General features: G+C 39.8%; 1 protein-coding gene across 1 annotated transcript in view; it reads right to left on the reverse strand.

The window, feature by feature from the left end:
• LOC105290230 (metabotropic glutamate receptor 8) overlaps window positions 1-24,028 on the reverse strand; it is a 331,616-nt gene that overhangs the window by 186,020 nt on the left and 121,568 nt on the right. Inside the window, exon 2 of the mRNA XM_011357255.1 lies at window positions 17,896-18,112. Within this exon, the coding sequence (XP_011355557.1) occupies window positions 17,896-18,112 (217 nt within the window). The remainder of the gene's footprint in view (window positions 1-17,895; window positions 18,113-24,028) is intronic.

A 24,028-nucleotide genomic window follows, 5' to 3' on the forward strand; every position in this document is an offset into this window, starting at 1 on the left:
ATCAGCTCTCAATAATAGGGCTTTCCTAGAGTATCTTTCTCCCTTCAAGACTCATTGAACACATAAGGCTTCCATGCTTCCTGACAGTCCCACAGAGAATACCATCTTTTAATGGAGAAATTAAAAAGTCATCGATTTAGAAACCATAAAAAGAATTAAAATATCTTCTTTGAAAATAGAGGATTCAGTTGTGTTTCTGACAGCCAAACCAAATGCTCTAGTTCTTTTCTCTGACCTGAGCTCCTGTGCTTGTTGTCCACTTAACTGATGGTAAGAACTGGCTAATGGCTAAGATGCTCTATTAAGGCAGCTTTTTGGTCGTTGTGTGACTTGTGCTATTTTCACAGATCAGACTCCATTGGCAGTGGTGGGCAGTCTACATCTTGTCAGAGACAACTGCTGGGTACGTAAACATGGCCTCTATCAATAAGCATAAAGCCCCTGAGTTCCTTCCTTTGGTTTCCAATACATGTGGGCTGAGAGAGGCAGGACAGAATGTGGGTCCTTTTCAAAGTAGAGGAAAACACCTCGACATAATATTTTGACATATATTATCATTCATGGTTACATTTAAATCCTATTTTGGGGGAAATTTTAGCTAATGCAACTTAATATATGTTGCTAGAGCTTTATCATGCCCAGACACTGAGAATAAGACCAGGTGGCTGCTACCCCTGAGAAGGCCATGGTCTGGGTGGGAAGCAGAGGTGTCAACAGACCAACATCACACAGTGTATACAGTAGATATCTGTGTGGCTCACCTGCCTGGCAGTCTTTTCTCTTGTTCTGGAAGAGCACTTCAATTAGCTTTAAGAAATGACCCCTCCCTGTGGCCATGACCATGTGTCTCAAGTGGGGCTCACCCTACCTTCCTCTCCCCAGCTCCAATGTGACCCACACCTGGCCGTAGTGAACAGTACCTTCCCTAGACCACAGTGGTTGCTTGAGTAATGGACTGTGACCCAACACAATGAGGCCAGGCCTGGACCTCTGTTGGAACTGATGGAGTGAAACACATCCTTTCCACTACCATTGCTATAGTGGGTTGAATGGTATTCCCCTAGAAATTATGTCCATCTGGAACCTCAGAATGTCACTTGATTTGAAATAAGAGACTTTGCAAATATAATTAAGAGAAGGAACTCAAGATGAGATTATTCTGGATTAGCGTGGGCTCAAATCTAATGCTGAGTGTCTTTATAAGAGACAGAAAAGAAGACACAAACGCCCAGAGAGGAAGGTGATCTGACAATGGAGACAGAGATTAAAGTTATGCAGACACAAACCAAGAAATGCCAAGAATTGCTGGCAGCCACCGAAAGCTAGGAGGAAGGCATGGAACAGATTATCCCTCAGAGCCAATACATTGATTTCAGATTTCTGGCTCCACAATCGTGGGAGAATAAATCGCTGCTGTTTTAAGCTACACAGTATGTAGTGATTGTTAATGCAATCCTAGGAAACTAATACAGTCGCTAAACTGGCAGTATGCAAGCCCACAGCTGCTGGTGGCCATGTTCTCACCACGTGGAAGAAACCTAAGGATGAAGCCAACACACAAGAAAGCCAAGCCCAGAGCTGGAACAAGACACATTCCTGTTGACTTCTATTCCAAATGTAGAGCTAAACTTACCTGAAGTCAGATTTACTCCTAGATTTCTTAAGTTTCTGAACCCTAAATTCCCTCATTGGCTTACATTTGAGTCCTGACAGAGACAGTGAAATAAATGCTTTCTTCACTTAAGGTGAGTACAAAGGGTTGCAATTTCAGACTTAAGGAAATCCAAGAAGGCTTCACTACGGTGTTATCATTAAGCTGGATCTTCAAAAATGAAAATAGCTCCAGACAGACACTAGGAATGAAGCATTTCCAGAAGATCGAAGAAGATCCCCACAGGTGCATTAGAAAATGTGCAGGGCATACATATGGTACAGCACAGAGCGCAACGAGCGAAAAGAGAGGCAAGGAAAGGCAAGAAACTGGGCTCTTTGAAGAGCATTGTCTCTTCATCCTCCCTGCAGCGTGGCAAGGCAAGGATGGGAAACATGACTGCAGAAACCAAAGTCTGCAACCTCAAAAGAGAAATACTAAAACGTAGTAAAAAGAACATGAACTTTGCAGTCAGGGAACCCTGGGTTTGTATCCTATGCTACCACTTACTAATTTGGTTACCTGGGGCTGTTACATACTTGGTTTGAGCCTTGGTTTTCTCATCTGTAAAATAAAAATAATATATGCCTCATAACATAGTGAAAACTCAATTAGATGACGCATATTAAGAAAGTACTAATAAATATTAGATTCCTCTTCTTTCAATAATTATCTAAGGAAAATCTTGGATTTGGAGACAATAAGACAAACAGCAAGAGCAAGAGAGAGAGAGAGAGAGAGAGAGAGAGAGAAAGCAAGAGAGAGCAAGAGAGAGAGAGAGCGAGAGAGAGAGAAAGAGAGAGCAAGAGAGAGAGAGAGAGAGAGAGAGAGAGACCCAAGAAAGCCTCCATCTTCCATTGAAGCTTTATTGAAACTGGTAAGCAAACATTCACATTTAATAGAATATGATGCATCTTGGAATTTACAAATCAAAACCAGTTAAGTCAGATCTTAATTTTACGTCATTTAATGAAAGATACAGTAAACCATATTTTTAGAGACCAAAGTGTCAAATTGCCCATTTCTATGAAATTTGACTACGTGGATCCAGAAGCGTTTACAGAACCACCATTGTATTATGAGTGCACAAAAATGTTCAGAAAACCACATAATAATTATTGAGCCTTAAGATGAATAAGTAACACAAGAGAATAAAAAAGCAACGAGAAATATAAATTAAGAGAAAATGAACAAGAATACTCTAAATTTCAGGGCCTCCTAGAACCCAGGAAAAATAACAATAAAGATCTCCAAATGGATTTTGTTTTATGAAGAGTAAAAATAACCTGAGGGACACTTATCTTTTTAGTTCTTTTTCACTGAAGAGTTAGTTGGAGGTAAATTTTGCAAGGAAATAATTCACTTGATTTCCCACCTCTAAATCATCCTTTTAGAGGAGCTGCATAGCCATTTAGAGCACAGCCATCCCGGTCTAAGGACTCAAGGACATGCCCTGCTTTTGGTCAATATGTCTTAATGGAGTTTTGTTTCAATAGCTTTGATCCCTATATAATCAAGTCACCTCATTCCCCCAGGCCTAGAACTTATATGCTACTTGTGCCTACACCAGCTCACACTCCTACTCGACTTTACCCCTACTCTAGTCCAAGCCATCCCCAGGCCTTGCCTGCAATAAAATTCTAACTCATCTTCTACCTCCATCTTACAATCCAATGTCTGCACATGATCTCCTTCAAATCTCAATTGTATCACACCGCTCTGCAAATCAAACTCCTTCAGAGGCTTTTCGTTGCTTGAGAATAAATTCCATCCTTCTTGCCACAGCCAATGAAACTAGTCAATCAGCCTTTGGCTGTTCTTTATCTCACATGCTGCCACCCTCTCCCTTGCTGGGTTCTAGCCACACTGGCTTCCCAGCTGTCTTGCAAATTAACCATAAACATACATTTGTTTCACTTAATAAGACATGATTTATACTTGTTAGCTTAAATTTATAATTATTAACTTGTTTATTTGTTTTCTTTTAAAATCAGTCTCCTCACTAGAATCTAAGCCCCTTGAGGCCAGAAGCCATCTGTGAGTTCCCAGCATCTAGCACAGTTTTTAGAACTTCAGATCAGCTCTAATCATTTGTCATATGAGTCATGAATAAACAAGCTGCTCAGGGCCTGAAGTCATGAGTCTAAATATTAGAAGTCCCGTATCTATAAGACATCTTATAGACATGAATGATGTCACACACTTATAAACTGAGAGCACTCAAAGCTGGTGAAAAGAGCAGTAATACATTCAGCATATTTATCTACTTTCTGACTTTGCATCCACCCTATTTGTCAGACCTAGCAGAGCTATGGTCCTTAACTCAGTTTTGCCCCACCGGAAATGCAGGTCCACCTTCTGGTTCTGGTTCTCAAGAATCAAGTTTAGCAATCTGGGCATTAAAATTGCTGTCATCTACTTAAGCTACCGTTTGTTTCCAAACTTAAACCTGGCCCTGAACTCTGATTTCCTGGTTCTCTCTCCTTTCCATATAACATCCTGTCACAGATGCAGCCATGCCCCCAGACTCCACGTTTCCCAAGTACCAGCAGGTAGGCCATGATGCTGAATCCTTACCCTGGGCTGCATTCCACCCTCTTTCACAGAACACTTTCATGTGGACTGTTAGCCTGTCCATCTACCTACTTCTGCCTCCAAAATACCTGTTCCTGATGTCCTGTCACTAGGAAGCACTCACCTGCCATATGTTTCTTTATTCACTTATTTAACAAGCATTTTTAGAGCATCTCCTAGACCTTGAAACTATAGTACTATATGAAGACTAAATAGGTTCTGGTACCAAATCCATTGTGTGTGTGTTGGGGGGTGTCCCGACACAAACAAATCTCGGGACACCAGCTGGCTATTCTACAATTCAATTCAATTCTGACACTATGTACCCAGATATAGCATCAAATTACACAAGTTGAGGGCTCAGTCCTAGAAGACTACATGCCTACAACACTTCAGATGTCAACTGGAAGTTCAGGTTATCACCTGTGCTTCTGACTGGCTGGCTATAGACTGGGGGTTCCAGAGGCCCTTTCCTTGGACTTAAGACACCGGTAGCAAGTCCAGGGTGTTATCTGTACTTCTGATCATATAGCTATAGATCAGAGGTCCCCATTGCCCCCTCCTTGGGTTCAATCAATTAGAGCAGCTTACAAAGCTCAGAGAAACATTTTACTTACTAGATTACTGGTTTATTATAAAAAATATATAACTCAGGAACAGCCAGACAGAAGAGATGCATAAGATAAGGTATGTGGGCAGGGGTGTGGAGCTTCCACGCCCTCTCCAGGAACACCGTTCTCCCCAAATCTCCACATATTCACCAATCCAGAAGCTTTCTGAATCCTGTTTGTTTGTTAGGGGGTTATGGAGGCTTCATTAAATGATTGATTAACTTATTAACTTATTGGACATTGGCAATTAGTTCGAATTCCTTGGAGATTGAGGGTGGGACTGAAAGTTCCAACCCTCTGATCATGGTTGGCTGTCCTGCTAACCAGCTCCCATTTCCAAATCTCACCTCATTAACATAATAAAAGACATCTTTATTGCTCTCCTCATTAGGAGATTCCAAGTGTTTTAGGAGCTGTGAGCCAGGAACTGTGGACAAAGACCAAAGATATTACAAGAAATATGTATATTTCTTATAAATCACAACAGCACAAAGATAAATAAGATACGCTCTCCATCTCTGAAGGAAGAGAGAGAAGTGATTAAAATAAACATGGTGCGATATCTGCATGGTGCTCACAGTTCCCTCTTCTCGCCCTCCACTTGCTCTTGACAGATTTTGGTCTGTTTCCTCTCCTTTCTACATGCCCTGAACTCTGCCTGCCCCCAAATCTGAGCAAGCACTGAAAGAAGGCACATGGCCCCTTATCAGTGTCCCTTGAGAATTGGCTGACCACAGCTGAACATTTTTCTGTTCCTTTCCCTTTGCCTGCCCAAACTCCCCTTCAAAAGTTTCTATTAAGCTTGCACTAACCCTTCCCAAACATATAAAAAAAAAAGCATTTTTCTCTGATTCTGCAATGTTTGTGGATTTGAGTTTGGAATATTCTCTCTATTGCAATAGTCTTTCTTTTTAACAGTCTCTCCTTATCTAGTCTGTATTTGTTTTTATTTGAGAGAACACACCGAAGAGAAGTCTAACTTAGGCTTTTCTGAGAGGAGAGGTTGGTAGAGATCAACCTACCAACTTCCTGGAAATAATCTGAGAATGGGAAAAACAAGGAAACATTGACCAGACCCACATGGGGGACAGGCAGGAATTGCAGGATAAAAGGTGACATGATTAACTCTCTTGCCACGTGGCAATAAGTTCAGGTTATCATCTACTACTGTAATCTCCTGATTCATGTTCCATATGGCTAAATAGGGTTTCTCACCCCACCTGCATCTGGTAGTGTTGCCAAAAGCCTCACCTGGTGAGCTTCCTCAGTCCAGGTCCATGCCTCTGTGTGCCTGCGCCCCCGCCCCCCCGACACACACACACACTCTTTGTCCCTCAGATACGTGTTCCTTCTGCCTAGCATGCCGTAGGCATCTCAGTAGAACTCTGGCATCTCTACAACATCCAAGGGGTCAAGTTGCTGATGGGACAGATTCAGGCCCTCTCTTGGCATTTTCATGGACTCTTAGTCCTAGGCATCTCCCTCTGCGTGTTGAGGTTGAATTCCCATAACCTAGATTAGGAGACTAAAAGGATGTAAGAAATGTAAAGAAGGTAAGATTAACTGGAAGTTCTACAAGGGCAGGAATCAGGTCTGACTCATCCAGCACCTTATCCCTAAACTTCTAGGACACACAGTAGGTGCTCAAATATTTGTTGAATGAAATGTCACATGAGCTCCCACAAATAGTTCCACCTAACATAGGATTTCTTCTGGCAATAACATCAAGCATCATTTTGAAGGGGAACACAGTGGTTGCCCTTCATGACATCAAACGCTAAAGGCTAGCAATATACTGTGCACATCCCTCTTTCCCTTAATAGCCCTTTATATGCATGCCAGCTGTGATTCACAATGCAAATGTGGCCCCAGAGTCACATGGCCCTGAGTACCACTGCCTTTGAAGTGTATCTGAGCTGCTATAAGAGGCATTATTTTTCTTTTCCACTGGTACAACTGCCAGAAGATATGTTTAAATCATTACTTGAAATTCCTTTCCCAAGCAAACCTCTTCTCAGAGCTGTTAACAAGAAACAAAATGTGCTGACTTGAATTTCACTTTCTCTCCTTTCCCCTGTCTTTCCCTGGTGGGACCCCCAGAATCATTAAATGTCCCTAGTCAGGTAACATTGAAAGAAGCCAAGAAAGAAGCCCAGTATCTGTCAAACATGCAGATGTTGGAGAACAAAGAATGTGTGGCACAGTTTTGCCGAGGGATGTAACCCTTGAAATAATTGGCACCTTCTTCAATAAACTATTCATCTTCTAGCCTTCTGGATATATTCTTCTTGAGCCATTTATTTTTGAGGAAACCATAATTATTGCTGAGTTGATAAGTTATGAAGTAAACTGGGCAAACACACTCCTAATTCTCAGGCCAACTCTTTCAGGGCCTGCAAAAATAACAGAAATGGATTCTGATGTTGCTTCATTTCTGCAGAAGGGTGTTTTTATATTATGTACTTCTAGCAACACAGTAAAGTACAGATTGCACCTTAAAGCTCTCATCTTGTTCTGAAGTTTTCAAACAGAATGGCTTTAACAAAGAAATGACTTTGGAAAAAGAAATAAAAGTGTATTTTCTTTTGGGCTAGGCACAGGAGAAGCAGACTCTTGTCATGACTCAGGTATTTGGCTGTGAGGCATGCACAGAGCAGCTGGCAAGGACAAGGGGAAACAGGGCTGGCTAACCTGGTTACGGAAGCTGATCCCTTAGGAGAAACTGGGTAATCTAATGGCTAAAATCCATCTTAAGGAAGAGAATAAAAGTGGGTTCTATTCAAAGAGAACTCCATAAATCAGAGCTATATACAGCAGTTATGGTTGTGGCATGGGCTAAATTGCATCCCCCCAAAATTCCCAGTACTTCAGAATGTGATATTTTTTCGTTGCAAATGTAATTAATTAAGGGTCATTGCAGATGTGATTAATTAAGATGAGGTCATATTCATCTTATATGAAATCCTATTGGATTAGGGTGGGCCCTATAAAAGGGGGATATTTGGATATAGACACATACACATACACAAACAATGGGGAGAATGCCATATGAAGATGAAGGCAGAGCTTAGGATGATGTTTCTACACTCCAAGGAACACCAAATATTGCCGGAAAACCACTAGAAGCTAGGGAAGAGGTATGGAACAGATTCTTCTTTACAGCCCTCAGAAGTAACCAACCCTGCCAATACCTTGATATCGGTCTTCTAGCTTCCAGAACCATGACACAATACATTTGCGTTATAAAAGCCACCCAATTTGTTGTACTTTCTTATGGCAGCCCTCAGAAATGAATACATTTGGCAATGAGAGTTAGGTAGCAGGAAAAAATAACTCAAATCAGGAACCACACTGTTAATAGAACAGATCCTGGCCCTTTCTAAGCATTTGCATGAAAATCCCTGAGAGAGAAACTCAAAGCATTCCCTGAGACTGATCCCTTATTCTAGGGATATGACACTAAAACGACATGAAAAATGTAAAGACAGAAAACTAGAAAGGCTCAGGGCCCCAGCACATACTAGGGGCCCAATAGATAGCCAGGGCTCTGCTCAGCGGCTTCATGCACAGTTAGACCTCAGCGGCAGTGTGGGAGTAAAGGCAGAGGACCAGACAGCCCCACCGATCAGGTGAAAGAGTTAACCAGAAGAGGCAGTGTGTCATGGCCCAAACCTGGGAGGCCAGAGTTTGAGGCAGAATCCCATTCCTAGGGACCCAGAGTGTGAGTCAGGGGTATGACAAAACATTCTAAGTTTGTAGTAACCATTAAAGAGGCTCAGGGCTCACCCTGGGACCACCAGGTACAGGGTCCATCGTGGCAAAATCATTCCAAAGCCCAGAAACTTGTGGGCTGAGGTTGAGGACAAACTACTGGCCCTGGGTCAGACTAAGAAACTGAACAAAATTGAAACTGCTGCCAAGGGCATGGTGATGCTGGGTGGGAGTGGTCAGGGAGAACAGGGGTTAACGCTGCAGGGCAAGTCATGCACTGATTATCTATAAGTGGATACATCTGAATAGTCATCAGTAGATTGAAAAAAAAAGAATTGCCAAAAACTATGTAGATTACACATATTAAACATTTTACAAATACACACAATACTATGAATTTGGCATCATCGTCTATATTTGACTTGAGTGGTTCCTCCTTTTCTCAAAAATCAATATTTCTGTTGAAGTTACGTAAGTTAATTTCATTCACATCACACGGTATATTACATTTGAGCTTGAAGTCCACAAACTGCCACCCTCCAGTGCCGTAAGCCAGGTCTTCCTGTTACATGAACTGCAGGATGCCCTCTCTTAGGCACTGTGCTCCTAGGCATTGCCTCTAAATGATGCCTTCATTAAGGCAATGATCACATTCTTTTGTAATTGTCTGTTTGCATCTCTGCATCCTCTGATACACAGCGACGAGCTAGGACACAGAGGCCACAGTTCACCTTTGTATTCCAAAAGCCTAGCACAAGTGTGACCTGATACATGGTGGTACATAATATATGCAGGCTGAATCAGTTAATATTTAGAAGGTCCCCAAAAAAAAGATGAGCAAGCAGATTTGGGGAGTCAACACTGACTAGTATTTAATTAATTCATTCATGCATTCAACTAGATGCCAGCACTATTCTAGGTAGTATAATAGTCAAGAAAAAATAATAATAAGGTTATTATTATTGCTAAGAGGTACAAAGCAAGTTTCAGGAATGGAGAGTACTGGCTGCCTGTAAGCACTTGTTAAGGCCTCACTCTGCCTTCTTATTTGCTCATCGAGCAACCCGGATACAGGCTCGGAGCAATAAGACCACTCCCATGTCTCCCATTGGTGAAGATGGGCTCCTAACACAGGACTAGGAGTTAGCAGTTGTTGAGGACTTACCATGAGCCATACATTTTAATGTATGATTTCATCCAACATTTTACACAATTGTTATCCCCATTCTACAGATGAGAAAACTGGGGCACAAGATTAAGTAATTTACTTAAGGTCTCATAGCTAGGATACGACATCTAGAATTCATACCAAACTGATGAGAAGCTCTTAATCACGCTCCAGCCTGAGAGATTAGGAGTGGGATGAAATGAACCTATAGATGATAGGCTTTATTATTTGCCAGTAATAAAAACAATTGAATTCTAAATGTTTTAACGGTACAGAAGCCCCTAAAGTTTCCCATATAGGTTACACATTAGCAAAGAAAATGCATAAGGTATCATTGAAAACATCTCTGCCTTTCAGTTCCCAAGCAAGTCTAACCTCTAGGTTCACAGTACCAGCACAACCAGGAATCTGGTGACAATGGCTATTTAACAGAAACTCATGAATCTCCTGCTACGTGCCAGGTACTCTACTGCATATAAGGAAGTCCTTCCATGGAGAAAAAAAGGCATTCTGGTAGAAGGCATCTACAGAGAAATTGACATTACAATCAGAGTGACAAGTGGCGCCACAGCTCAAGGACTTACCAGAGCACATTTCTAAGGACAAGGTAAGATACCCCAAGCTTATCCTGATCTCAGCTCTTTTAAGTGGCAACTGAATGATCAGACCCAAGCAAAGACAGCTGTCAGGTGACACAGTTAGTAATTCTGACAACCAAGGGAGACAAGAGTAAGACTTAGAGTAGAATGTCTACCATGGTGGTTGTGGAGAACTAGCAAGGAAAACAGAGAGGGTAGGTGTCAGGAGAAACTCAAAATTCTCCTCTCTGACCTTTCAGTCAGAATATGACTAAGTTTGAAGGTAATTAACAAATCAAGCAAAGCCCTCTGGCTATTCATCCCACAAACCAGGCAGTACATTTACCAGTCTCATAATAACATACAGCTTTGCCGCACACTGGGAAAAAAATCCATATTCATCCCATTTCTTTCACCAGTTTTACCTGATATCAAATAACACTTTAGCGTTCATGAAGAACATTCACAGTATTCTATCACTTGATGATCTCTGAGATCATTAATGGGCTCCCACTTAACAGACAAGGCAATTAATCCTCAGACAAAGTCTCATACCTAAAGAAGAGGGATCTAAAGTTTCCACTGCATCAAATTGTCGTTGTTTACCAGGCACTTAACTACAGCATTAGAATCGTAGGTTTGAAAGCATTTACTGAATGCTGTTTGCTGTTTCACATTAACAGCAGCCGTTGCTACTTAGCAGTTCCTAAGCCCCAAATATTAAGAAAGGCCAGGGTGAAGAACAGCTTTGAAATGACACTCCATTTGATCAGTTTCTCCAGTAATTGTTAAAATCATATACACTTTCTTTGGATCCCTACGAAGCTTCTATAAGATCTCCGCACCTGCAGTTACAATTTGCATTTCCTCAGCCCTCCTTTGAAGTTACTCTTGCCAATTACCTGGTGCTAATATTAATTAAATACGGTTCGCAACTTGAAATGTGGTGTTATCAATGGAACTCAGCTGTAGAAATAGAAAGTAAAATTTTCAAATGAATTAAAATGTTTCCTTTCATTTATGGTATTTTATAACATTAATACTTCTGTCAAAATGATCTCTGCCTGCTGGAAGTCATTTTTCCAAAGCACTGAACATCTGAGGGAAAAAGCTGCTCTTTATGTATTCTTTTCTTTGTGTCATTGAAAATATTTTGTTTTAATCTTGAAATGAATCCATTTCAGTTCATAGAAACTTGCTTCTTGTTTATAACCCAAGAGGGAAAAAATGCTTTCTTTTAAAACTATACTGAGATAGTTTAAAAATATGATCAGTGTGCACTTTTCAACTGTATAATAGGAATGAAATTCCCTTTACTGTTTGACCCTCACCAAAAATAAATCGCTATTAAAAATTTTGGCAAATGTCAGTCATTTTACATACAAAAAAATGAATTAGTTAAATTGGTCTATTGCATTAACATTTCAAACAGATTGTGCCAACCCAATGACCTCTGTGATCCTTTCCAACTCGGAGATTTTAAGATTCCAAACATGTGTCAGACAATAGTTAAAAGCTTCCAGCATTTGCAAATTAGGGGGGAGAAAATCACATATGGTAGAAGAGTTGACAGAATCAGGTCTATTCTGCCCCCTATAATGTGTGTGATGATGACTTGCAGGCCTGTCATCTTCAATAAGCCATTCATAAATATGATGACTGATTAAAGGAAGTGTGTTGCCACACTGTGCAAATCCACAGTGAAAAGATATAATGCCTTCACAAATTTCTTTTATCTTCAAAGATCAAGTTTTAGCTTCCTTGCCCCTTGTAATGATAGTGGCAGCATTAACATTTATTATGCTGTCTTCTTTTAAAAAATAATACAATGAGGGAAGACAAAGAAGTGAAAGAACCTGTCTAAAGACTCAAGGAAGTCATCTGTTGAGTCATAAGCTACAAGCCCCAGAGCTTATGATGGAAAAGCATAAACCTATATTATCCACCTCTTTATTACAATATCAATGAAAACATCATACCAGATAATTAAAACAAGGCAGAAATAGAGGGCTATTGTCCTAAAAACTGAGGGTGTATAACATGGGCAATGGATAACTCTTAACAACCAGCAGCAACTAAGCTCTTTCTTCTCTCAAGCCAAAAGAGACCAAAGGGATAAATAAAAATGTATTAGGTCAGAAAGGACTCTCTTAATGTCCATAATTTTCCAGGCGTCATGGAAAAGAGCAGCATCTTTGAATTACACAAAGCGGGTGGTTGAACAGCCAGTACACCACTGTACGGGAAGTGCCAACTGCGATCACACTGGGAAGTTCTTGATTACCTAGAATCCTGGGAAAGCTGATCTTGAGGATCCCACCACCTACCCGAGTCTGAAACCCTGAATTATCCATTAGATCACCCCATCTACCCAAGTAGTCAGGATTGGGAGAGTGGAATTCTGTAACACTACAAAGGAACTTCTGAATTGGTTATATTATGGGCTTCTCCATTAACCAAATCCTGTCTACTTAGCACCCCTCATCCCTATTGCTAATCTGTCGTCCTCCTAGTCTACCTCCCATCCCTGGCACTGAAAATCATCTTCCTAAGTACGCTCTTCTTCACTATCACCCCTCTTAATGGGTTTTAAATTGTGTCTCCCAACAAGATATGTTGATATCCTAACCACAGTACCTCAGAATGTGACGTTATACAGAAAAAAAGATCATCGCAGATGTAATTAGTTAAGATGAGAGCAGGATGGACCTTTAATCCAATATGACTGGTGTTCGTATAAGAGAATATACAAGAAAGGAGAGACGGCGATATGATGATGAAGGCAGAGATTAGAGCGATGCATCTACAAGCCAAAGAACTCAAGCATTACTTGCAAACACCAGAAGCTACAAGAGGCAAGGAAGGGTTCTCCCCTATGGTTTTCAGAAGCAGCATGGCCTTGCTGACACTTTAATTTTCTAGCCTCCAGAACTGTGAGACAACACATTTCTGTTGTTTTAAGCCACCCAGTTTGTGGTATATTGTTATGGCAGCCCCAGGAAACTAATATACCCCTCTCAAGGACATTCCTTGATTCTCTGTCACTGTACTACACACACGTTCAGCAACCCCCTCTCATAAAAGTTCCTGTTCTCCTATGAAAATATGTTCAATATCCTTGAATTTTTGCTCAAGAACTCCTGCCATCTCCTGTCACGGAAATCTTCTTCACAGGAGACTGAGGGCCCTCCCATGGCCACAGACTTGTCAAGAGAAGAGAACACTCTTCCATATTTAGCTTTCGTTTGCTAAGTCTAGGCCATTATTCCCATACCTTTTTTCCATTCATACTAATTTTATTTTTTGCAGCTTTATCGAGGTGTAACTGATAAGTAAAAATTATATATATTTAATGTGTACATAATGTTTTGATATACATATACATTGTGGACTAATTACCACAATCAAGTTAACATACCATCACCTCACATAGTTACTAGTTGTGTGTGGTGGGGGTGTGGCAAGAACACTTAAGATCAACTCTTTTAGCAAATTTCAAGTATGCAACACGGTATTATCAACTATAGTTACCATTCTGTACATTAGATCTCTGGAATTTATTCATCCTGCAAAACAAAGTGTGTACCCTTTGTCCAACATCACCCCATTTCTCCTACCCACTCCCGAACCCTTGGAAACCACCATTCAAGAATCTGCTTTTATGAGTTCAACTTTTTTAGGTTCCACATATAAGCAAGTATTTGTCTTTCTGTGCCAGGCTTATTTCTCTTAGCATAATGTCCTCCAGGTTCTTCCATTCTGTCACAAATGGTGGGATTTCCCTCTTTTGAAAGTCTGAATAATATTTCATCACATATATTTTTTCTTTATTAATTTATCCATCAATGGACACTTAGGTTGTTTCCGTCTTGGCTACTGTGAATAATGCTGCAATGAACATGAGAGTGCAGATATCTCTTCACAATGCTGATTTCATTTTCTTTGTATATATATCCGGGAGTGGGATTGCTGGATTGTATGGTATTTCTATTTTTAATTTTTGAGAAACCTCTATATTATTTTTCATAATGTCTGTACTAATTTACCTTCCTGCCAACAGTATACAAGGGTTTCCTTCTCTCCACATCCTTATCAACATTCATGATCCCATACCTTTAAATAAAGTTTTTCCTCAAGAGTCTATCCTCAGCCCCCTTCAACTCTCACTCTACATGTTCTACCTCAATAATTACCTTCCACACCTCATTTGTCAATTTTATGAAAATGAGCTTTAGATATACGTCTCAGTTCATGCTTTGGCTCTAGACCAATGTTCTTTGTTGCTCTTCTCCACAAAGATATGTACTGGTACCTACAGTTTATTGTGTTTATAACCAAACTACACTTCTCATCCCAAACCAACCTTTCTATTTTACTGTCTCTTTTATATTCATGCCACTTGCATTCTCCCAGTTGCCCAGGTTCAGAATTGTAAGTTCAACTTTAATTTTTTTTCTTACCCTCAACTCTACTTCCAATCAGTTGCTAAGTTCCATAGACTTTGCCTAGCAAATGTCTCTCAAATCTCCTCCCTCTTCCATTTCTACTATCATGCCCAATATCAAGCTGAGACTGATATTGCAGTGGCCTCTCAGCTGGTCTCCCTATCTTCCACTTCTCATTTGTGCACTCTTAAATACACATCCTAATAGATCCCTGTCTCCTCAGCAGTTTCCTCCACTGTCTGGCAAAAAAAAAAAAAAGGTAAAATTACCACCCTATGAGGTGCAATACTCAATTGTGTATCTATGTCAAGCCTTCTTATTTTGTCTCCCATACCTCACTACACAAACTATTTTTCAGTCAAATATTGCTATTTGCTGACCTCAAATATATTTTTTGCCTTGCCTAATATAAATGCTACAGTAAAGGATGCCTTGGGATGAGACTATAACAGGTAGGATATCAAGGAGCCATTTGTCTATTTTATCAAATAACTCCTGTCTTTCTCTCCCTCAGAAGGCTCTTGACTAGAGAAGAGCCATCGCTGCTATCTCTGTTCATGATCATCACTTACTCATAAACTTCGTTCTCTAAGATTCATGAAGGATACTTCCCAAGTCTCAAATTTCGTTAAAATGAAAAATGTTCTAACCAAACCTTACAAGCAATTTATCACTAAACTGATTTTCATTTCACTAGCATTCCATTATAATCTGTCTGACTTAATCAGAGATAAAACATAGGAAGCCTCAATTTATACTGAAATTTCTTAGTGATCAATGTGCCTAAAGAGAAAAATTCAGAACAGACTACAAAGAAAATTTATAAGAGTTGGGAAAATATATAATTTTATTAATAGGCAGGCACTCCAGAAAATGGATGCATATAGCTCCTCAGTCAAGATACTAAAATTTTTAAAAACGTGCTATTAACATGGTGACAGAGACGTCATCAGTGTTGTAGTAAGAGAAGCTAATGTTACAGAACTAAAGAATTTTCATTAGTCATCAGTTCACTTCAGAATGGGTTAAGTTGCTACCATTCGCCATTTTCATTAATATCATTGTCATGTAAAAGGTTTAATTTTCGGCTATTTTTGTTCTAGATGAAATCTTTGTCATGAAAATGGGGAATAATTTTGATATTTAATGTATTCCATGGCATACTCTAGCGTGGTACTAATTTGGCCTTTTCAGTATTCTGCATATTAATTGACAATCCAGCTCTCCTCCATTCCCCAGATAAGTAAGAATGGAAATAGAATGGTCAGACAATCAAGTCATAGACTATTAAAAGGATCAACATAGAAAAAACATGTTACTCTTATCAGAAGCATACACAAGGCACTAGAATTATTTTCTCCCATACTAATGACTAAGACAGAAGCAGGAATAATGAATGAATAATGAATGTGACAATATTACCAAAATATAGCAATGCTACCTAAAAAGCGAAATTAAGTATTTCCTACTTCAGTAAAAAATATAAAACAGCCATCTCACTTAACTTTTAAAATAATGCATTTTATCAGATTCTGCAACAATTGGCAAATTATGTCCGGTATTGAATTTTTCATAGTCATCTGTTTCATGTCACAAAGGTATCCTGTAGTCGAAGAATGTATAGAATCACTACAGAAATTTATCATTGCAATGCATACTCTATTATTTCCTTCCTTTTGTTGAATTATCATTCTGGTGAGAACTGACATCAGCTGCTTAAATAATGCATTAACCCTGCCTCTAGAAGCTATTGTTTTCACTTGAGTGGGCATTTCCTCTAAGGATAAACTTGGGATTCTTATCCAAGAAGGTAATATAATTTGCCGGCATTTAAAGTTCAATCGAGTGTTTGGAATCATTTTTATAGCAATAGTGATATAATTTTAAATTCCAAAGAGCAATGTGTATGGCACCACGGACACAACAGGTGTGAATAGTTGTCTGATTAAATCAATTAACCCAATCTGTCCAACAAGACTAGGCCTTTTCTACATTTTATGCACAAGCACAACACTGGAACAAATGTTAAACATATTAAATATTGTGTATAATAAATTTCCATGCCCTATTATGTGCAAAACAGATCCCAGTCATCTGCACATCTTTCAAGAGAACACCTTATACCAATAACTTATTCCAATAACTCTTCATCCTTGCTAATTATGGATTAGCCCAAATCACTCCCAGGATCTTTTCCTGAGTTGAAGTCTCCAAGAAAGACAATAAATTATCAACATAATTTCTTCCTTCAAGTTCAAAATTACTCAAAAACAGCCAATAGGCACTTTGATTTTTTGACAAAATATTATTACTTTTACAGAAAAAAATATTTAAATGTAATTCAGTAATTCTTAATAAGAGTAATAGTATTTGTAAAGTAACAGTGATATGCCTCCTTTCATCTACAAAGTTATTTTGTTGACCATCAGCAATAAGATTCGTCTTCTAAATTGTTTTGTGTTTTGTTCTGGTTTTTTCCTATACAGCGGAATGGATTTACAACCTCGTAAATAAACATACACATGTTGAAATGCCTATAGAGATTTAGATAAGTACCTTGAAAACAGTCCAGAATGGAGCTCATCAGCACCAGGTTCTGACCAAGTTTTTACATTGTGCCCTTAACCCCATTGTAAGCGTCAGAGTTTAAGGTAAGAGTAAAAATGCAAAAAGTCAAATACAACCATAAGAACCTCAATTAAGCATGGCCTTGGGGGCTATTTCAGCATTGTTTTAAAATGATTACCAGTCTTAATCCCTCCAGTGTTGGATGTTAAATTCCACAGCTTTTTTTTTTTAATATAATGACTTGCTAATGTAAACTTCCATCTAGAACAATCAAAAAGTATGTCATTTATTCAAATTTACAGTGACTCTAATGTGCCAGCAAACTCCCTTGTCAAAACAGACAACTTTAAAAAATGTTCACCTGAGTCAGAAGCGCTATTTCCCAAATTAGCACCAAAGTGTCACCTTGATAGACCATGAACAACAAAATCATTTATAATAAACCCAGCTTCCCCATAGAGTAGACAGCCTAGGTCATGCATCTGTGGGAGCTCTAATTATCCCATTCAGATCAGAGGGTGCTTGGAGGTGCTCGGATTTCCACAACCTGTTGCCTCCAAACACAATCATCTGATAAATAAGTGCTTACCAATCTCCCTCGAGATCTGAGTGAAGGCCTCCACACCACTCTCTCCATAGTTGCCCTCAGAAGCCAGTGTTGACACATAATTCCACTTCAGTTCCATCACAATATCCACCATGGCTTGCGCTTGGTAGGAGTCAGGCGGGACCACTCGAGAGAAGAAGTCATACCTGGTGTTATCACTTAGCTCTGGGGCTGTAGATGCATAGCTGATTTGAGGTATCTGCAAAACAAATGACAGGTCATTTCAACCCATGAGGAATTGTGTGGAATGATGGATTGTCACAAGAGACTGAACAGCCAAAGCTATACCAGAAACCTAGATAGAGCAGCCTGAACCCAAAATAAGGTTTTATGACCACAAATCTAGTTTAAAAGTATTTTATAATGGTTTGTGAGCTTACTTTCTTTCAAAGCACATTTGTAAACAACAAGAATATAGTTTTGCTTCAGGTTCCACTGTTTCTGAAACCAAAGCAAAGTATTTGTGCTTTTTGTTGTTGCTTTTTATTTTATATGTGATAAGTTCTGGTGCAGAAATAAGGCAGAAATGAAGATATAGCACATACATGCATCAGCAAAGATTACCTCCGAAACTGTCTTTGGCTTTAGTGAAGACTACACAATGATGAACAGAGACTTTAATATGTGATTTTTTTTTTACACTTGATACCATTTCAATTTTAAGATTATATTTTTGGTAGATTATTTTAAATATATAGTTTTACAAGTCTATTTACTGATTATTAATATAATCATTGAGTACCATACAAAGATTTCGGAATAACCAACCATGAAATTTCTAACGAAAGTATCTTTCTAACCAGCCCTCTCAAACCATCACAAAACAAGAATCTGAATCTATGACATAATTTCTTTAGAAAAGAGACCATTCTCTGGCATAAAGAGGGTAATCGCTATAAGATTTTCAAAACTAGGAATTCTATGTCATTTTTCCTAAATAAATTCAAATCGAGTAACAAATTAACTACATGCCACAAATTTTCCCCTTATACAAAACTTTTAAAATGTAACATTCATTCAAATATCCAAGTGAGGACTCTTATACCAGGGAAAAATGCTATGATAACAGAACACATGGTTGCTAAAGAAGTATAGCAGAAGGATGTGAAGGACAGACTGGGCACAGAAGATGCAGGAAATCTGGAAAACAAGGCAGGAAAGGACATTTCAGCCACTGGAAACTGCATGTCCAAAGGAGTAAGGAAAGGGCCTGGTAGGTTCCAAGAACTGCATGTCAGATGGCGGTAACAGAGGATACCAAGGGAGATATGTCAGGAACTGAAACTGTAAAGCTAGACAGAAACTAGATGATGAAGGAGGAAAAGGAAGGGTGCAGAATCTATAAGTATCTAAAGCATAAGAAAAGATGTAGGTGATGAGGAAAAATGTGGAATGACTCCATTTTATGGCTTTGGTAACTGGGTAGATGATGTTTGGTATTTACCAAGATAGACAAAAGAGACTTGCCAGAAAAATGATGAGTTTAACTTTGATTTGCTTCTTTTGAGGTTCTTGTGAGATAAGTATAAGCAAGTAAATAGAGGGCAATAATATTGGGGGACGTGGAGTTTACGAGAGTCTTTGGGACTGGAGGTAAAGAAAGACGCGTCATTATGAAGGTAGCAGTTTAAGCCATAGAAGGGCTTGTGATCACCCAAGGAAAGTGCGAAGAGTGAGAGGAGAAGGGAAGTTTGGGAGGATGAACTTTGCAGCTGTGCGTCTCATCCCCGCTCAGATACCATGGTGTGGGTGAAAGTTCAGAAGTCAAAATGACTACGAGATACCCTATCTCAGGGTGCTTAATTGAAGATGCAAGCTTGACTCATACACAAAACAATTAACTTTGCTCGCCATCAGATCCTGCAGCCAATGACAGTGCTCTGATGCCAAAGGGGCTGTAGTTCCATCTTCCCATACTGGCCTGCACACTAGCACCCAACCATCATCACCCATCATCCCTTGGCCAAATGATTCCTAATCCAGATGAAAGTCTGACACCTTTGAAAAGCCCTCAACACATTGAGCCCTACGCCACATTGGTGGCCAATGAAGTGACACTGAACTTCCCAAGTAATAAAAGCCTCAGTTACCCAGGGAGCCGAAGAACAAGAAAGTGCTTGGAGCTCTCCAGGGTGCTGCAGAATCCAGTCAGCTTTGTATAACCTGTTATCTACATTGACTGTAACAATGATTTAGCCTATTTTACCCCCAATTCTTCCCAGCCCTGTTTCCCTAGTGAGACCATGTCAACTTGCTTGTTAACTCTGTAAACCAGTCTTATCTGCCTCCTTTTCCACCCCTTTGCCTTCTCTACCAGATACAACGGCTGTCTTTTGACAGATTGCTCCCTTGATTAAGCTTTGTGCCTTTGTAGTACATGACCGTGCAGCAGGGACACCCCTTCAAGTCTCTAACCACACACCAAAACTTGGCCTTTAACACCTTTCCTTGCTTGCTTCTAGAGGACCTGGGAAAGAGACAATGAATGGCTCAGTGAGCTCTACCCCTCATTAGGTAAAAATTTCCCAAAGATCAAGAGCATGTGCATTTCTATGTTCTAATGAAAGATTCAGCAGCTTGACCTTCACTTTGGAAGGAATTCTGTGCATGTGTGAATGTGGCATGGGGGTGCATTCTATAGCAAACGATATAGCAAGTTTCCTTGCCCTATTCAGATATATAATAATCCTCCCACTTTGGATTATTCAGAGTCCAGTAGCTAAAAAGCTTCTCAGAGTCCAGCCATAAAATGCCTTACACAATCCCCACCCTGCCTATAATAATGAGCCACCCCTTTCTAAAAATGAGCACAAAGTGTGAAAATTGAGTGTTTGAAACCAAAACTAATTATCTCAAATTACTACCTTCAGTCAGTCACTTTCAAGGCTGTTTAATTAGCAGCCAGCATCATGTTTAGGATTAATTAAACAGGTGTAAAGGGTTTATAAAATAAAAGTGCACATAGAAAATGGTCTGTTTGAATAATTAGATAAAGAATATTCTCCCCAACTCTTGAAGAGTTTTCTCTTTGCTTATCAACTTGCGGAAAGAGAATATGAGAGGACATGTTTGTATTGTCATTTATTCAACATTTGCTATGGTCCAGTCTACAATAACAGACATCAGGATATACTGATAGTATTTCAAGACAACTTTTCGAGTTGTCATGAAGTCACATCTCATTTCTATTTTATTGTGGTCCACTACTAAGCATTAGCTCATTAGGCATTTTAATTTCTGTGCCAGCATCCCCAACATTTCCACTGTCCTCAAATTAAACTCCTACTGGCATTTGAAGTGGGAATTGTTTTGAAACCTGAAATGTTTCTTTTTCTTTTCCCTACACTAAATCCATCCTAATTAATCCCTTCACCCTGGAGGTTTCACCTACTAGAAACAACAATAAAAAAGTGGTGAGTGGGGAATAGAAGTAGAGAGGGAAATGAGAGGGAAAAGAAGGAGAATGTACCAAGAAAAGAAGGTGTTAGGAAAAGCATTCTGCATCAGCTCTCCCATCCTTTGTAATAAGCAACATTCTTCATAAGCCTCTGTTAACTCCTACTTGCCCATTCAAAGAATAATATCCAAATTCCTCAGGCTGGCTCACAAAGCCCTGATATCACACTCTGTCCCATCCTCGTGTCTCCACCCCATCCATGCTGCTCTCTGTGTAGAGACTCTCTCTTCTCTCCTCCACTTGGTGATCTTCTGCACCAATGTAACATCCAGCTCAAAAGTCACCTCCTCCCTGGGACACTTTCACTAACTCTCAGGCAGAGCTGTCTCTCGTTGCTCCTCACTTCTATAGCCTCCATCATCTGACACTAGAACCACAACAAGGTGCTGGCTTATGAGCCAATCAGGGACAAAGTCTGTGTTGATTTTCTTGGTAGCCCCAGTATGTGACAGAGCAAGTGCTCAATGACTATTTGGAGGCAAGGAATTAATTAAATTGGGGCAAGAATTTTGGTACAGCCTCTTCTCCACAACCTGTGCAGGCTATTCTCCATTTGTCCCTCTCGATCCTTCTTCAGCCTGTTATATGTCCTAAGAGGCTGCTTCATGACTATAGAAACTGAGTCCCTCACCTCAGGCTTTCTGTTGAGTTTGGCCTGTGGGAGACACCAATCAGAGAGGGGAGGAGAAGAGGAGAAAGAAGTCAGAGTGTTGATTTCCCCATCTCCTTCCCACTAGCTCGATGTTTCTCTACCTAAATCCTTATCCACAGCTAAAGCTCATGCTAGGTTCTAGTGACTACTTCCTGCCCTTGTCCTTTCAGGTCTTGCCACTGTTGCCAGTTCCTGCATACTTCCCCATCCTACGTTGGCTCCTTTCACGGTGCCCACATCTTATAAATAGTTTTGTTAACCTCTCTCCCATTACCCCTTGAGTATGCCAGAAGCCTACTAATATACCCACTCTTCCAGGTCTCTGTAGAAGGGACATTCGCTGCCTTGCTCCCCTAGCATCGACCCTGCCCTAACCTCTTAGCCCTTCTCCATCCACTTTTCCTTCCAGCTTTCTCTGTCACTCTCCTTACATGACTTTTTCCTTTCTTTTCTCTTTCAGTGCCTTCAAACATCAAATTGGATCATTTGAAAACACCCGTAATTTTGTTTTTTTCACTTCTTATTTTACTTGTGCTGAGGTTTCATAAGAATATAATGTGTACTTAATATAAGGCCATATTTCCATTACCCAAATAAAGCATCTTTGAGGCAATTAATTGCATAACTCAAGATACTCATCACCATACCCCCCTTTAAAAATTGCTTTAGCTTCCACTCTTCTGATAATTGTTTTAGTTAGGAAAAAAAAAAAACCTCTTCTTTTCCCGCTACATTTTCGCTTCAGCCCACATTAGAGGAGATTCCTACCCGCCACCTCAGCCCTCTCAGGGAGTTCCAGAATACATATTTCTCATCTAGATCTCCACCTCCTACTTGTTCTTCTCAAAGGGGAGGGGAAACCGAATGGGAGATCAGAGTTCCACATTTACTGGGCATGAGTGGCAAACAGGCTCTCTTTTCATTCTCTGACCTGCCCATACACATCTCAGGCTTTTTATATCTATAAGGTAAAGTGATGAGACAGGGCCTCCCTTCTTGGGGAGGAAATCCACTCCTCTCTCCATACTTCACCGATGACCAGGTATTTGAGATGCCTGAAGCCCAGGCCACTGGTTGAATAAGTGGACTTCAAGGCTTCTGTGGAGGCAGAAGCAGATCTAAGGTTGAGATCTGGTATGGGAGTACGAAGCACCATTTTGGCCTCAAGTCAATGCTGAATTCTTTTATATCCAGTTCTTAACAGACAGCCGTATGTCTGGGGAGTCGTTTGGTGTTTGCCCAGTTGTTAATAAAACCAATTACTTGATCCACATTTAGCTAGTTATTCTGTGGATCTTGGACTTACAAACTCTAAGAGAGCCCAAAAGTTCGACTTGGAGCTCAAGAACACAAAAGTTCTGTTTTAAAAGAAAGGAACTCATTTAAAGCCACTTGGATATGTTGATAAAAATAAAAACAAATATATGTATATGTAAATATACATGTGTGTATATACATATGTATATGTATATACATATGTATATGTATATACACACATATATATATGCCAAGAATATACATGGTTTTAATAGAAGTTAGCCACGACTATTGTCCTCTAGTGTCTATTTTCCACTTCTTCTGGATAGAACCCTGGATTTTTACCTAGGACTTGGCCACTCAGAAGAAAACTACATTTTCCGGCCCTTCTTTATAGCTATGATCATTAACAAAGTAGTGAGTGCAACTTCTAAAGAGTCTCCTTAAAGAGATAGGGCATGCCTTTCTCATGCCCCTCCCTCTTTCTTGCTGGCCAGAATTTGTAGACTTCAGTTAGCCATCTCAGGCCATGCCCTAGGGATGGTAGGTCAAAATGCCACATGTTGTCCAAGCCAATGTGACATCTGGATTCCTGAAACCAGCTGACTGTTCTTCCTGTTTTCATTCGTCCTTCTCAAATCCATTCTATACCAGCACTCAAAGTGATCTTAAAAAATGAAAATCAGTTCATATCAAAATCTTGCTTAAAGCACTTCAGTCATTTCTCCACTGCTCTCAAAATAAAGCCC

Source organism: Pteropus vampyrus, unplaced genomic scaffold, assembly GCF_000151845.1.
Source record: "Pteropus vampyrus isolate Shadow unplaced genomic scaffold, Pvam_2.0 Scaffold33, whole genome shotgun sequence".
NCBI lineage: Eukaryota > Metazoa > Chordata > Mammalia > Chiroptera > Pteropodidae > Pteropus > Pteropus vampyrus.